This window comes from Populus alba, chromosome 15 (genome assembly GCF_005239225.2).
Source record: "Populus alba chromosome 15, ASM523922v2, whole genome shotgun sequence".
Lineage (NCBI taxonomy): Eukaryota > Viridiplantae > Streptophyta > Magnoliopsida > Malpighiales > Salicaceae > Populus > Populus alba.
Window position 1 is genome coordinate 278953 of NC_133298.1, and position 16179 is coordinate 295131.

Below are 16179 nucleotides of genomic sequence, written 5' to 3' on the forward strand. Positions count from 1 at the left end.
TTTGGTCCTCATGTTAGGATCCACCATTTGCATTTTCGCCAGCCAGCTAAACTAAGCCTCGTTTCCTTAAGGTTGAATGAGTGGGCTAAATTATCCAAATTTATAAACACACAAAAGATAGAAAAACAAGTCATCTAATCCTAATTTATCCAAAAAAAAAACTTGGTCCTCCGAAAAACTAGTGATGGCTTCTTGTAGCTGTTATGATTTATGATCGATCATACATGAAGAACGTGCATGACGAACATTCCAATGAAAGATGCCAGAATATCATCTTACAACCAACATTGCAGCTTGTATAATCAATACTACTGCTCCTTGAGAAAAGGGAGTTCATTTTACAAAGAGATGAAATGAAATGAAGAACAAAGATACACAACGTCAAACTAACAATTCAGACTGTCATGAGAAAGATACACACAGAGGAAGTCGAGTGCTTGAATTACTTGATGGAGATTAACACTTAGCCACAATTACCATTCTTATTGAGGGAACATAGCGAAATAGCTCTGAATGACAGTTAATATAATGGTAAATGTTGCTGCAACAAGTGCAATAAAGCTCCAAGGACTGCTAAAATAGGTATGCATCCACTCAGCTACCCATTTCTTGATTATGCTCTTGCGGTCCAGTTCAATTCGCCTTTTCACATCACTGTATGCGTAAGGGTTGGGCACCAGGTTTCTAGACATCTGATTGAAGAGATCAGCGACCTCCTGCTCACGAACAAATATATTGAGAACACCCTCTGATTGCAGCACCTTCACATCTTCGACATCTTGAATCAACGAATCCAGGAAGCATGCGTAAGAAGTGACCCAAAGTTCACCAGATGCATCACAGCATGTTTCAAACGCTATCAAGTTTAAGAGCACGGACTTGAATGACTCTTCTATGGTTATTGGCGGAAGTATTAGTTTGCTACCACGGACTGATGATTTGAACTGCACATCTAAGTAAGCGTGACTCCAGTTTGGCCTGAAGCGAATCCCCACTGTGCGAAGGTCCTTGGCGGACCGGTAAGAGTACCAGTCACTGCTTGTAGAACAATGGATGCAGCCTTCTTTGTTGATGTGATCGGTATGTAGAAGTCCAAGGAGATGGACAGGCTGATGATCTTCTGTTTCTTTATTTCCCCGCGTTTTTTGAGGTTGTTTCCAAATACATTTGCCAGCAAACTTCTTTATCATCTCCTTGAATGACTCTTGTGGAGGAGGAAGTGCACGAACGTGCCTGATGAAATCGTTGATCAATTTATTACCTTCTCCTTCTTCCCCTTTTCCGAACCTCAAATTCATCAATGACCAGATGACTTGGAAAGGGAGTTGGTTCTCTAGCAGTAACAGGTCCCTTTTAACCAGAACTACCTGATGACCAGGCATCTTCAGATCTTCAGGCCTGCGCAAGAGGCAGAAAATAAATTGTAGAATGAAACAACCATCAAGAAACATTATCTGAGTGAATTTCTCATCATCAAACTCATCTGTCGAATCCTCAGCATAGCATCTTCTAGCGTCGATTGCCACCTCCGCCACCTTGCAGTAAAAATCTTCAATGCATATTCCACTATCATCAACGAACTTGCACGTAAATATAACCTTGAGCTTCTCCATATCCCTGAGTTCAGGCTTTCCGTGGTGATAAGGACCAATGGAGACCAGAAAGGGGTCATAGCATTTCTGGTTTGATTGAATCTGTCGAAGCAAAAATGGGACCTTCGGAATCTGTGGCGCTTGCATTTGGCTGTTACCAGTCTTGATCTGCCCTTCAGTGATGATGGATGCCAGCCACTCACGAGGTCCACCTGAGAAATGCGAGTTCGCCTCCTGTGGGATTGAAATTTTTAGTTCTTCAGCCATTATTAGCACAGGCTACAGAATTCTCGACAAAAGAAGGGCCTTTTTACCGCTTCACTCAGCGTAACTTTATCATGTATCCATTGATAGTACTGAACAAATTTAGATGGGAAGAAGAATCGTACCTTGCTTGGAAATGGGGGATTTTGATTACTTTAGTTTAACTAAAGGATGAGATCATGTTTTGAAGAAATATCAGTGAGATGAAGCTTGAGATAGGGATATAAATGATTCTGTTAAAATGACAATTAATTCAAGAGCTAGAACGTCATGAGGTGAAAGTGATATACTTGAGACAGATTTGTCTCATAATAGTAATCGTTGACTGAAAATAACAACGGAGCTTAATTTGTTCACTTTAGAAACAAATAGAGTGAAAACAATACAGGAAAAGATAATAATCATAAAAAAAGTAGATGATTGTGACCCATATTACGCAGATGATTTTGACTACCAAAGCAAAAAGGTGAAAGGTTCCCCATTCTTTTAGTCCCTCGATTTTACTGTCACTTCCAGCTGGATTACTAAAAATGAAGATATTACAAGCTTGCTTTACGGTAACTTTACCCATTTTATAACATGACCTGCTCTCTGCCGCCGCAGGTCGAATGAAAGAAAAAGATGAGAAAAAAATTATATTCAACAAGCGCATTTTAAAAAAAGAATCAATATTAAATAATAAAAAAAATATCAAAACCCTTGTTAATACATAAAACTCATGTCTCGTGCCTTTTCATCCGAAACACTAAATATACAAAAATCATGAAAGTTGATATCTAACAAATTAAATATTAAAAAATAAAACAAAAGGAAATTAACCACACAAAAGGACGTGAAAGAAAAAATAATAATTAAAAACTAAAAGAAAGGTGCAAAATCACTTGGATTATCCTATCAAACTTATGAGTCAGGTAATGAGATTAAGATAACATTATAAAAAAAAATGAAGAAATCCATGACATTTCTTCTAAAAAAAAAACAAACATAATGTGTAATGAGATAAAAAAAAAATTAAGTAAAAGAAAAACAATGTGAACTTGTGATCCAGGTTATTTGATTACAAGCACTAAACCTTGAAAAATCTTGAAATCTAAATCTCAATAAATTAAATATCAAATGATAAAATTAAAAAAATATTCAAAATATTAAATAGCAATTAAAAGGATAAAAACTAGATTTAAAGAAAAAAAAAAAGAGGATGGGTTATTTTTTTTATTGCAAGGGCTAAATTGAAAAAAAAAAATCAATTTGACAAAAGAATTAAATAAGAAACCACCAAGAGAATGAAAATTAAATATAAAAAAATTATAAAATTTATAAAAAATTTATTAAAAGATAAAATTTCAAATAATTGAAAATTTACAAAAGACACAAGAAAAAAAATGAAAATAAAATAAAGAATCAAGACCATTTAAAAAAAAAGATCTAAATAAAATGATGCAAAGTAAAAAAAAAGAACTTATAAAAAGTTAAATTATAAAAATTAATAAATAAAAAAACAAGGATTGATACTTAAATATACTCAACTAATAGAATTGCTCTAGAATTTTAAATGTCAAGCACGACTATTAAATCCTGAAGGAGGAGAGTGAAAAGGAAAAAAAAATAGCTTTTACGATAATTCATCTATCAAAACCCAATACACATTACCGGGGAGAAAAAGGATGACATTATAAAAAAAAAAAAAATCTTAATTGAGTAATGATAACACACGTGTCACTAAAGTGTCGAGGTTTCTATCATAAGTCTAAAAATTATTTTTTAATATATTTTAATTATTATAAAAAATTAATTTGTCTCTCAACCAATCTAATATAATAATAATAAAAAAAAACCTACTGAAAATACAAAAAATACCTCCAAAGAAAGCTTGAATAATTTTTACTCCTTATTTTAGTCCTTTTGTCTGATTTTGTGAAGGGCAGCTAAATGATCAGGTAACATGTGAAATAAAAGAAAAAAAAAGTAGTATATTATGTTCAATCAAATATGAAATGAGTACATTTTCGTTCAATCAATATCTGACACTACTGATTTTCTGATCAAGCGGATGGATGATTCAACAGTGAACTCTTTTAGAATGGCATGCACTAATCATCTCTGCTCTAAGTACGAAGTCAACATGCTCTAATTTTAAAACAAACAGATGCCTGTTTTCCTTTTCGAATAACAAATTGAATTTCAGCAATCCCAAACAAAACAGGGGATCCCTCGGACAATAAATAGACACTTTGGCATGCAGCATTAAATTTAATTTGTTTTTCTAATTCAATAACTTTTTAAACTCATGTTAAATTTAACAAATTCACTGTTAGAAAAGCCCAATAAATACATCATCACAAATTCAAAACTTAAAAGCGATAGAATAATAAGTTTTTTTGTATAGAATAATTAGCTCCTTACTTAAGCTAACACTACAGTAGTTCTATATGTATATGTATTCCATAATACCTGACCTTACCAAACAAATTATAGTGCAAAAATATCTAGCCAAGAACTCCAGCTTCTTATTGGGGAAATACACGCATAAAAGCATGCAACAGTTAAGGGTATGGGGGTACTTGTCTGGCAATCTGCAAACACCATAAAGTGGTTCCGCTATAAATACTTTCACATACTTCAGGGCACTTACTATGAGGCCAAAAATAAAAGAATACTTAAAGATCACAGTATAACCGGGCCCATGTACTGAAGGATAACTTCTGATACCACTGTTGGCGGGAGTGGGGGTATGAAACCACTTATGGTGGTTTACAAACAAACACAAAAAAGGATTTATAATCTGAAAAAACAGGTTTATATTACTCAATAATTTAAAACACAAACAAGGAAAGGAGAAAGCTCTCAAACACTCTTACTCCCTTATTCTTCTTCTTACTCCCACACACTTCGATCACTCTGATGCATAGACTATTTATGGAAGGACTTGACAATGTAAACTTATTAAATGCAAATACAACTACAACTCTAGATTTCAAAGATGGCAGCCATTGTTGAACCCTTAATTTTAGATTCCATGCTCCTACTCTTAGCTAGGCCGGTGGAGAAGAAAGGGTTGTTGCTAGGACAGTGGAGAAGAAAGATTATTTGGCAATTAATACTTGCCACAATTACCATTATTATTGAGAGGGAATAGAGTGAAATAGATTTGCATGGCAGTTAATGCAATGGTAAGACTTGCAGCAGCAAGTGTAATAAAGCTCCAAGGACAGCTAAAATAGGTATCCAGATGCTCAGCTACCCATCGCTTGATGGTGCTCCTAAAATGTGATTCGATATTCTTTTTAACTTTTTTGAAAGCACGAGGATTGGGCACTATCTATTTGGCTACCTCATTGAAGAGTTTCGCGACTTCTTCTTCACTTCCGAGGGTAACGAGGAGTATACCCTCTGAGCGCAACACTCTCACATCTTCAGGGTGATCAATTAATGAATCCATGAAGCATACGTAAGAAGTGACCCAAAGTTTGTTATTGTCACCGAGGCATGCTTCGTAGGCCACCAAGTTTAAGAGTATGGACCTGGTCGAGTCGTCTATGGTTAGTGGAGGAATTTGGAGTCTCCCAGCTAGCCATGTTCGTTTGAACTGTACATCAGTGAAGTGGCTGGTTTTGCTAGGCTTGAAATGGATTCCCACCGTGGTAAGCTCCTTCGTAGGATGATAACGATACAAGCTTGTCATTGAACTATCAACTGGAGCCTTCTTGTCAGCAAAATGCATATGAAAGAGTTCAAGGAGATGGCTGGCACCATAGTACTCTTCCATTGCTAGGCCTATTGGAGCAGTTAAGTTCAATGCTCCTCGCATAATAATTTTGCGGAAGAACTTTGATATACTCTTCTGTTGACGGGGCATTGCTCGAATGTGCTTAATGAAATCTTTGATCAATTCCATCCCGTATTCACCTTCGAATCTCAAATTCATCAAAGGCCTGAGGACTAGAAAAGGGAGTTGGTTCTCTAGTAAGAGCATGTCTCGTGCAACTAAAGCTGCAAGGTGACTAGACATCTTCAGATTTTCATGGTCACGAAGTAGACAGTGCATGAATTGGATGACAAAGCAACCATCAAGAAACATCGATCATCGTGGTGAATGCGGTCATGTCAACGAGTTTAAATGATTCATCCTCAGCATAGCATCTTCTCGCCTCTTCAGCCACATCCACCACGGTTTTGTACACCTCTTCAATTTGTTTTCCGCTCTGTTGCACAAATCCGCGCACCATACTTCGTTTAGACCTCTCCATCTCTTTGAGCCCATCAAGCTTCCCGTGGTAGTAAGGACCTATGGAGACCACCATGGGTTCGTAACATTTCTTCTTCGAGTCAATCCCACTAAATATCTGTGGAACCCTTGGAATAATTCGAGGCCCTTGCTGCTGGCTCATGGTGTCTGTCCGCTCAACGCTCATTATGGATCCCAACCAATTATTATTTTCTGGGACTAAAATGCGTGTTTCTTCCATTAGAAGTACAGATATTTACTGAACAAAGGATATTGTGAGCAAAAGAATTTTTCTGCACTTCCAATGCTTATCAAGAACAGGCCACTATGGATCTATTAAATACCAAGTTAGGAACTAGAATCTTACCTTACTTGGAAGTTGAGCTTTGATGCTTTCACAGTTTTTGCTCTTGTCCAATACGTGTTCCTCAACTGTAGACAGCTTCAGCAATAAAATTTGCAGGGTAACATCAAACTTAACGCTTAAGTTTCTTGACATCAAATTAAAGTGGTAGGTTGTTCCATGCTCAAAGTGCAAGAAAATTAAAGAGCATATATAGAACAAACTTTTGTTTCTCCAGTATTTAGCGATGATAAAAGAATAGAAGTCGAGCCCTACCTGGCTGCAACCTGTGTTTTCATTTGTTTTCTTTTTGTGCGTAATAAGCTTGGACAGAGTTTCTTTTTTAAAGAAAAAAGCTTGGAAATAAATTCTTTGTCGAGAGACTGGGGTAGAATTTAAGGACAAGCTTAAAAGACTGACTTTGCTATGTATTATAGATTATTGAAGAATAATATAAAAGACTGGCGTAGAATTGTTATATATATGCATCTAGTTTTGAGCACTAAACAATTTTAAGACTATATGAATTGTAAAATTTTATATTTCAATATTATGCTTGGAATTTCTTTTTAAAATTTAAATTTTTGTAAGATGGTTTTGAAAGTGCCAGAAACGATGAAAATATATAAAAAATGTATCTTTTTAGGTTTTCATCTTTTTTTTACTATTTTTAATTTTTTTTATAAATTTATCAAAAACATGAATTAAAAATTGGATAGCATTAACTTTAACAGAAATAACACGTTTCTATGACAGCTTTAACTTCAACAAATGTTTTATGTATTGCTGGCTTTATTGTGGACGTGAAGAAGATTCAACTCAATAAATACTACGAAACGTTGGTGGAACCCTTGGGAAATCTGACCGTTTCCGTTGGTTGTCATCATGAGTGGTCTCTTCCGCGTCTGCATTATTATCTCTATCTGCCACTCATAATGTTTAGAGGAAGCAGAACGGGTATCATTGTTAACAGTACTGTCGGACATTGCTGACAGTACTTTTCTACTCATTAATTAACGCACGTGAACAATAGGATACGATAATCAATGGTCGTTTTGAAAGATAAATGCATGTACTGTCGACCTCTAACATACAAAAACATAATTACAAAGCTGCCGTTGGTTTTACCGTTGGCAAACGTCTCTCCTGTTCTTTGCCGACTTCCTACTATCAACTCTAACCCGCATCAAAAATATTAAACTAATTGAGATCAAACACAAAAAAAAGAAGGCTAGAATTCTGAATAAACTGTATATTATAAATGCATAGTCTTAATCTAATTACAAATAAAGTATATATAGGTTAAACTGAAAGTACTATTCTACCCTTAATAAATAAGACAACATAAATATTATTTAACATCTCCCCTCAAACTCACGATGCGGCAGCTACAAGCATCGAGAGTTTGCCAACTAGAAAACGAAAACGAGATATGGAATGCGCCTTGGTAAAGAAATCTGTAATCTGCAATGAAGAAGGAACAAAAGGCAAAGTAATGGTTCCATGCTTGAGATGATGACGAGTAAGATGACAATCGATTTCAATGTGTTTAGTCCTCTCATGAAAAACCGAGTTGTGAGCAATCTGAATAGAACTCTGGTTGTCACAATACATAGGAGTAGGATGGGAAAAGGAAACTCCCATATCAGCAAGTAACCAACGTAACCAAATAATCTCTTTGGTAGTAGATGCCATGGCACGATATTCTGCTTCGGTGGATGATAGAGAAACAATAGATTGTTTCTTGCTCTTCCAAGAAATAAGAGAATCACCTAGAAAGATACAAAACTCAGTAACAGACTTGCGATCTGTGGGATCACTACCATGATCAGCATCAGAGTATGCACGCAACTCTAAGGAAGAGGTGAATGAAAGTAAAAGACTTTGAAAAACTGTACCCCGAAGATATCGCAAAATACGAAGAACAGCTGCCCAATGAACAGTAGTAGGAGAAGCAACAAACTGACTAACAACATGAACAACATATGCAATATCTGGACGAGTAATGGTGAGATATACCAAACTCCCAACAATAGTGCGGTATAAAGTAGGATCTATCAAAGGTAAACCATCAGAAGAAGAGTACCTTGCGTTAACCTCAATAGGAGTATCCACAGTCTTGTTATCAGTAAGTCTAGCCCGCTCAAGAATATCTGCAACATATTTCGACTGAGAAAGAAGATAACCTCTAGGTGAGTATGCTACCTCAATACCCAGGAAATATCGAAGATAACCCAAATCCTTCATCTCAAATCGTCTAGCCAACTCTGTCTTCAAAACTAAAATACCATCAATGTCATCACCAGTAATAATCATGTCATCAACATATAAAGACAGAATGATATGACCTGCATCAGTGCACTTAATAAAAAGAGCAGAATCATGACTGCTAGAAACAAAGCCAAGTGATGAGATCACAATAGAGAATTTCTCAAACCAAGCACGGGGTGCTTGTTTGAGACCATATAATGCTTTCTTAAGCTTGCAAACATATCCAGAGTCATGTGAAATACCAGGAGGGGGTGCCATATAAACTTCTTCTTGAAGATCTCCATTCAAGAAGGCATTTTTAACATCAAGTTGAGAAATATGCCATTGACAAATCGAAGCTACGGCAATAAGAGTACGAATAGTAGTCATTTTTGCAACCGGAGCAAATGTCTCCTCATAGTCCATACCATACTGTTGAGAGTATCCTTTGGCAACCAACCTAGCTTTATATCGCTCAATAGACCCATCAGAATTAGTCTTGATCTTATACACCCAACGACAACCAACAACACTCTTACCAGGAGGTAGAGGAACCAGATCCCAAGTATTTGTCTTATGCAATGCAGAAAGTTCCTCATCCATAGCTTGCTGCCAAAGCGGATCAAGAATTGCCTCTTTATAGGAAGAGGGTTCAACAAGACAATGAATAGAGGCTAAAAAGGAAGTAAATGATGAAGAATAACAAGAATAAGCAAAATCTGGTAGTTTTGTGGACTTACAAATACGGATGGACTGACGTGGAGGTGGATCCACAATCTCAGATGAAGTTTGAGGGCCTGTAGATGAGAATGGAGCTTCAGGTGTGCCAGAGAGTAAAGTACCAGTACCTGCAGAGTTATGAGTACAAATTGATCGAACATGGGGAGAGCTATCATTACCAGAATCCTCAGAAAATGGATCTATACTAATAAGATCAGATTTAGTCAGGTTATGAGTAGTGGATGGAATAGAAAAGAAAGGTATATGCTCAAGGAAGACAACATGACGAGACACATAAAGTTTCTGAGTTATTGGATCAAAACAACGATAACCCTTTTTACCTTCACCATAGCCCAAAAAGACACAAATAGCGGATCAAGAGGATAGCTTACTGTGTTCTACATGAGGACGAAGAACGAAACAAGTACAACCAAAGACTCTAAATGAGGAATAATCAGGGACATACCCATATAACTTTTCAAAAGGAGATAGACCCGAACTATGAGAAGATGAAATTGTATTAATCAAGCTTACAGTAGTAAGAACAGCTTCTCCCCAAAACTCACTAGGAACAAAAGCAGACAACAAGAGAGAACGAGCAGTTTCGACAATGTGCCTATGTTTTCTTTCAGCAGCACCATTTTGCTCAGGAGTATCTGTACATGAAGTTTGGTGGATGGTTCCATCTAGGGCAAGCAATTGGCAAAATTTATTAGAAGTGTATTCCCCACCTAAATCACACCTAAAACATTTGATCACAGTAGAATATTGAGTTTTGATAAGAGCTCGAAAAGCTGCATATATCTCAAAGAATTCAGAACGATGTTTCATTAAATAAACCCAACAATAACGAGTATGATCATCAATAAAAGAGACATAATATCAAGACCGTCCTTTTGTGGCAATAGGAGAAGGTCCCCATACATCAGAATGAATCAAATCAAATGGTGAAGAAGAAACAGAAATACTTCGATTAAAAGGTAAGGCGGAAAATTTTGCCAATTTACATCCACTACAATCAGAAATGTCACAAGTTTTCAAATTTCCTAAAGCTCCTGTGGATGCCAAAAATCTCAAACGAGAAGACGAAACATGACCTAGACGGGAATGCCATAAATAAAAACTAGAAGATGAAATACTCAAACGAAAGGAAGACAAATCAACTGTAGTAGCAGCAGCGGTAGCAGCAGCAACAACTGGCACTTTTAACTCATCCAAAATATATAGTCCATTCTCCCTACGGCCTGTCCCAATCAGCTTCTGAGACTGCAGATCCTGTATACAACAAAAGGAACCAGAAAACATGACTAAATAATCACCAGAATCACATATTTGACCAACAGACGCAAGATTCAATTTGAGTTGTGGAATAAGATAAACATTAGGGAGAGACATGTGAGGTGTGACAACAGAACCAACATCTGCTAAAGGCATTTGAGTGCCATCAGCAGTCATAACAGGAATGGAGGATAAAGGGGATACAGAGGTAAAAGATGAGGAATCTGGAGACATATGATGAGAAGCACCAGAATCCAAGACCTATTCAGAATGTGACATACCTGAGGAACTATGAGGCAACTGACCTATGGAAGAAGAAGCGGACATTGCTTGTGGCTGCAAGGAGAGAAACTTCTGAAATTGCTCAGCCAAAATATTAGGATCGGTAATAGAACTCGAGGAAGCTACTGCTGCAGTATTGTTGTGTTGTGGTTTATAACCCTGAGGTGGTCTATGAGCATTAGATTGTGACTGATTTCCAGGCTTCTAAGCTTGATTCTGATGTCTCAACTTAGGACACTGAGCCTTCCAATGACCTTTCTGCTTACAGAAGCTGCACTCATCAAAGCCAACCCTTGTGTGAGACTTATTCTGATGATTAGAGAATGACCTAGAAGGTACTGCTAGTACAGAAGGATTTGAAGCAGAAAGAATTCCTTTTTCAGAATAAGACTGAAAATGTATTTCTTCAGCCAATAACTCACTGACAATAGAGTCAACAGAAGGCAGTGGAGAACGATGCAGAATTGAACCTCTAAGTCCTTCGAAATCACTGCGAAGTGCTGTTAAAAACTGTACCAATCTTTGCTGCTCTCTACGCTCAATATAGGCACCACATGCCTTTAATTATGTCGATTCTGTAAGAGCCAATTGATCCCAAAGATCTGTCATAGCAGAATAAAACTCTTGAATACTCATATTCTTCTGATGAAGAGCTCGTATGTCATTCTCTAATTGATACTGTTTTGCAAAATTTGATTGTGTGAATAACCTTTGCAGATGATCCCAAACCTCTTTTGCTGTCTCATATTTCGCCAACTGCGTACCTATTGAATGCTCAACAGAATTGTTGATCCAAGTAATGATCTTTGCATTATTTGCTTCCCATATATCTATCAATCCAGCATCCCCCTCCTCAATATTCTTAGGTATCACATAAGTTCCACTAACATACCTCCACATCTTCTTACCCTTAAGGAAATTTCTCATTACATAACTCCAATATGAATAGTTCTTCCCATCCAACCTCACACTCACAGACTGAAGCGAATCATCTCTTTCAGTAGCCATAATCAACAATCACAGATAACCAGAATACAAAAGCAGCGGAAGACAAAATACTCAATTGCAGAAACTAAACAAATATCTTCTCGAAATTATACGATTACTCCCAAAACACAAGCTGAAGGGAAGACGAAATACCAAAATAATTGCAGAAACTGTCGAAATACCTAATTTTGCAGAAGCGGAAGACAAAATATCACTTCACCGCAGAGTTGGATCCGCGAAGCTGTATTTGGGATTAAGCTTCGTTCCATAAAACCAGCTCTGATACCATGTTAAACTAATTGAGATCAAACACAAAAAAAGGAGGCTAGAATTCTGAATAAACTGTATATTATTGAATGCATAGTCTTAACCTAATTACAAATAAAGTATATATAGGTTAAACTGAAAGTACTATTCTACCCTTAATAAATAAGACAACATAAATATTATTTAACAAAAAACTCACTTACAGTCATTTGAAGAGTTTAAAGACTCATTTCTTTTTGCCATATAATAAGTTTCACGAATAAGAAGAAATTATATATTATTCTTTTAAGTAATTATCAATACTTTCTTCATTAAAAATGCTTTTTTTTTTAATTCGCTTTCACTATCTTCCTTGAATGTATCTTACTACTCGTGACATAGGCATTAATAGTTACTTTCCAAATTCTATAAAAACAATTTCACCATTAAAGCCTACATAGCAGTATAGCAAAAATATATAAATATAGCAGTATAGCAAATTAACGTAACCCACATATGGTGTTGGGAAATAATCAAGGCACCCAATCATATCCATAAATATTTTAAGAGCTTCAGCTGTGATTTTATATGAATTCTAACACAAGTTTTTTAATAAAAAAATTTTAAACTTAAAATTAACATATGAGAACCACCTTATGCTAATTTTCTTTATTTACTTATTTATTTAGAAGAATGGAGATAAAATATAAACTCATGACCGATTATTATATCATGTAAAAAGAATTATTTTAATTCTAAAATTTAAATAATTAAGTGAGGCTTCAATAATTACTTTATATAAATTTTATATCATGTTTGTCCCTTAATAACTACATTGGCTATGTGCACTGTTGCTTTAGGTTCCGTTTAAGAACTTTTTAAACAAAAATTTCGTTGGACCATTTCTTATTTCTTCCTTGCTCATTTTCTGTTATGTAAAAATATAAACAAAAATGCCAATGCTTCGTTACTCATTTGTTGTTACGGAAAATTAAAAAAAACAAAAAAAAAATCAATTCCAAGGGTGTGTTTGGAGTATTAAAATTGCATGTACATATTAAATATTAATATAAAATAATTAATTAAAGTTTAATTAACAATTTAAACTTGAATTAAGATGATTTTTTAATATAATATATATTAATTTTTTAATAATAAAGCGAATGAGTAATAGTTTAAATTTAATAATTTAAATTTTAAATTGATATAATTTTTTAATGTTTTGTATATAATAATTGTCTTATTTACTTAATTATTTTACTAATGCTATTTGCATTGAATAGGAATCAAAGAAACTTGCTTGCATTTTGTTTTTTTCAGTGTTTTTAAACTCAGTTCGGTGGTCAACCCGGCTCAAGGCCTAGGTTACAAATTTTGATCGGGTCACTAGGTTTTGACTGGGTCACCAGATCAACCCATTTTTTTATAAATCAAAACAACGTTGTTTTGGTAAAAAATAAAAAAAATAGTCAACATGCTGCAACTGGGTTTTTGATCAGGTCTTGTCAGGTTAATCGGGTCGACTGAGTTTTTAACTACCCCTATTTTTTTATAAAACTGACCCGGTTCCAGCCCCAAGTCAGCCGAATCCCGGGTCGACCTGCCGGGTCAGATTTTAAAAGTATGGTTTTTTTATATTTTTTTCAATCAAGGCCCTTTTTACTTTTCTCTATAAATTTTGATTAAAAAAACGCAAGATTTAACTAAATTCTGACCAATATTATTTAGCACAAAAATAAAAGAGCACGTCTATAATAACCTAAAATATATATATATATATAAAGATATACCAGGTATGATTAGACATACAAACCAACATCAGGTATGGGTGGAGTTTAGGGCTGAAATTCCAGCCATTTGAGCTAAGCATAATATTTGGCTGTGTTATTATTATTATTATTATTTTGGAAAAAAAAACACCTTTTTTTAAACATCGGTATCTATTGCACTGCATTCTAAATTCCACACTACCTAGCTATGGTTGCTTCATGATCACCAGGACATGTATCCGATTTTTCTCCGAGCACTAACATTGTTCCATCGTAACCTTGAAAGCTAAAAGAAAATTTTATATATATTTTTTAATGTTTTTAAATTGTTTTGATATATTAATAATAAAAAATAAAATTTGAAAATTTAAAAAATTATAATCTTAATACATTTCAAGCAAAAATTATTTTAAAAAACAACTACTATTAAAAAATTAAACACTATAAAATGCTAGAATGAAACCAGAACACGTGAATAATTGTAGCATGAGTTTCTCAACAGTCAAATACATATTTATTATAATTAGATAACATGAAAAACTTAGCAAATATATTTATATGAACATGTCCAAGATGAAAAAAGAGATTTCGTACGTCAAATAATTTGTATGATAAAAACAATTACAACTTTTGATCCAAAAATTATCAAAATTAAAGGTTGTGTTTTTTGACATCAAATTAAAGTGTTAGGGTGCATTACAGGACTGTGAATAAGCCAGAAAAAAAAATGTCATTATATATTGATAACTTTGTCAAAATACTGCATACAGCTTGCAAAAATTGAAACCTAACTTCTTCTAATATTATCTCATTTATGATGGCTGATGATTACCATTTGCTAATGCACAAATTATATAATAATAATTATTAAGAAATCCCTAGTAATTAATTGTACGCCAGTTCAAAGTGAGAGAACCATGTTATTGTAAAGAGTCCATGTCAATCCTTAAGAATCATAAAAATCAGATGGCTTAGATAAAATACCACTGACAAAATTAAATTTGTTCTTAGCTGATAAAGCCATTATCATTATTATTTTTCATGAATTATAATTTTCATCATTGAGAGATTTTCAGACGATCATAGCTCTAGGATTGTCACCATGATACAAGAAAAAAGGATTGGAAAAATCCATATCTAATGTAGGGTTGATATTAACAGCCATTGTCAAGAAAATAAAGAGAAAGAAAGAATTGATGAAGATATGAAAATAAAACTTCAAAGAAAATGCTATGATATCATAATGAAAATAGAAAATTATAAACTGAATGTTTTATTTTTTTAAGTTATAACTATTGTCTATTACATTGTTTATACTTTATACAGACTAATCTGAAAACAGAATAAGCAACGGTTACTTTAACAGAAATAACACGCTTCTATAACAGCTTCAACTTTAACAAATGTTTTATGTACTGCCGGCTTTATTATGGACGTGAAGAAGATTCAACTCAATAAATACTACGAAACTTTGGTGGAAACCTTGGGAAATCTGACCGTTTCCGTTGGTTGTCATCATGAGTGGTCTCTTCTGCGTCTGCATTTATTATCTCTATCTGCCACTCATAATGTTTAGAGGAAGCAGAAAGGGCATCATTGTTAACAGTACTGTCGGACATTGCTCACAGTACTTTTCTACTCATTAATTAACGCACATGAACAATAGGATACGATTATATAATATTGAAGTAGCTGCAATTTTGGAACAAGTATTTTAGCTTTACCATATATATAATATAATATTTATGATGGTATTAATAATAATAATAATAATAATAATAATAATAATAATAATAATAATAATAGTTATGATGGTAAGTAACATTAATTATAGCTATAATGATAGTATTTATGATAATGATTTTTTATAGCAATAATAATGAAGATAGTGACAGTAGTTATACCATATTTGTTGTTGTTATATTAATAGTTGTGTTTAGAAAATTATAAAATGAATATAATAAAATAATAGTTATATTGATGATACATGTTTAAAACTTAAAAGATATAAGAAAAAAACCAATTAATAGGAAAAGACACTTTTGATAAATGGATTACTTGATCATTGATAATAGAAAATAAAAGATAAAAGAAAATGTAACTAGAAGTTGTAATATGCCTGAATAAAATAAGAAAAAGCGGAAGAAGATATTACAAAGTTAAAACTATTTTATTTGAAATTGAAAATTCAAGAAAAGTTTCTCTGTCTAGTTTATTTAATTT

General features: G+C 34.1%; 2 protein-coding genes across 2 annotated transcripts; both read right to left on the reverse strand.

The window, feature by feature from the left end:
* Positions 1-482: 482 nt before the first annotated feature.
* On the reverse strand, positions 483-1859 carry LOC118046343 (UPF0481 protein At3g47200). Its single transcript, XM_035055199.2, has one exon. The coding sequence runs from the start codon at positions 1857-1859 to the stop codon at positions 483-485; it is 1377 nt and encodes a 458-aa protein (XP_034911090.2).
* A 3316-nt stretch (positions 1860-5175) lies between these two features.
* Positions 5176-6268, reverse strand: LOC118046342 (UPF0481 protein At3g47200). Its single transcript, XM_035055198.1, has 2 exons — positions 5933-6268; positions 5176-5865 (listed from the first exon to the last, which is right to left on the reverse strand). Exons 1-2 carry the CDS (start codon positions 6266-6268, stop codon positions 5176-5178), a joined length of 1026 nt encoding a protein of 341 aa, XP_034911089.1.
* Between the last annotated feature and the right edge of the window lie 9911 nt (positions 6269-16179).

Excerpts from the sequence above, each read along its gene's own strand:
- LOC118046343 (XM_035055199.2), bottom strand. The coding sequence starts at position 1,859 with ATGGCTGAAGAACTAAAAATTTCAATCCCACAGGAGGCGAACTCGCAT.
- LOC118046342 (XM_035055198.1), bottom strand. The coding sequence starts at position 6,268 with ATGAGCGTTGAGCGGACAGACACCATGAGCCAGCAGCAAGGGCCTCGA. Across the intron at positions 5,866-5,932 it reads CATTCACCACGATGATCGAT|ATGTCTAGTCACCTTGCAGC; the intron begins GTTTCTTGATGG and ends GAAAATCTGAAG.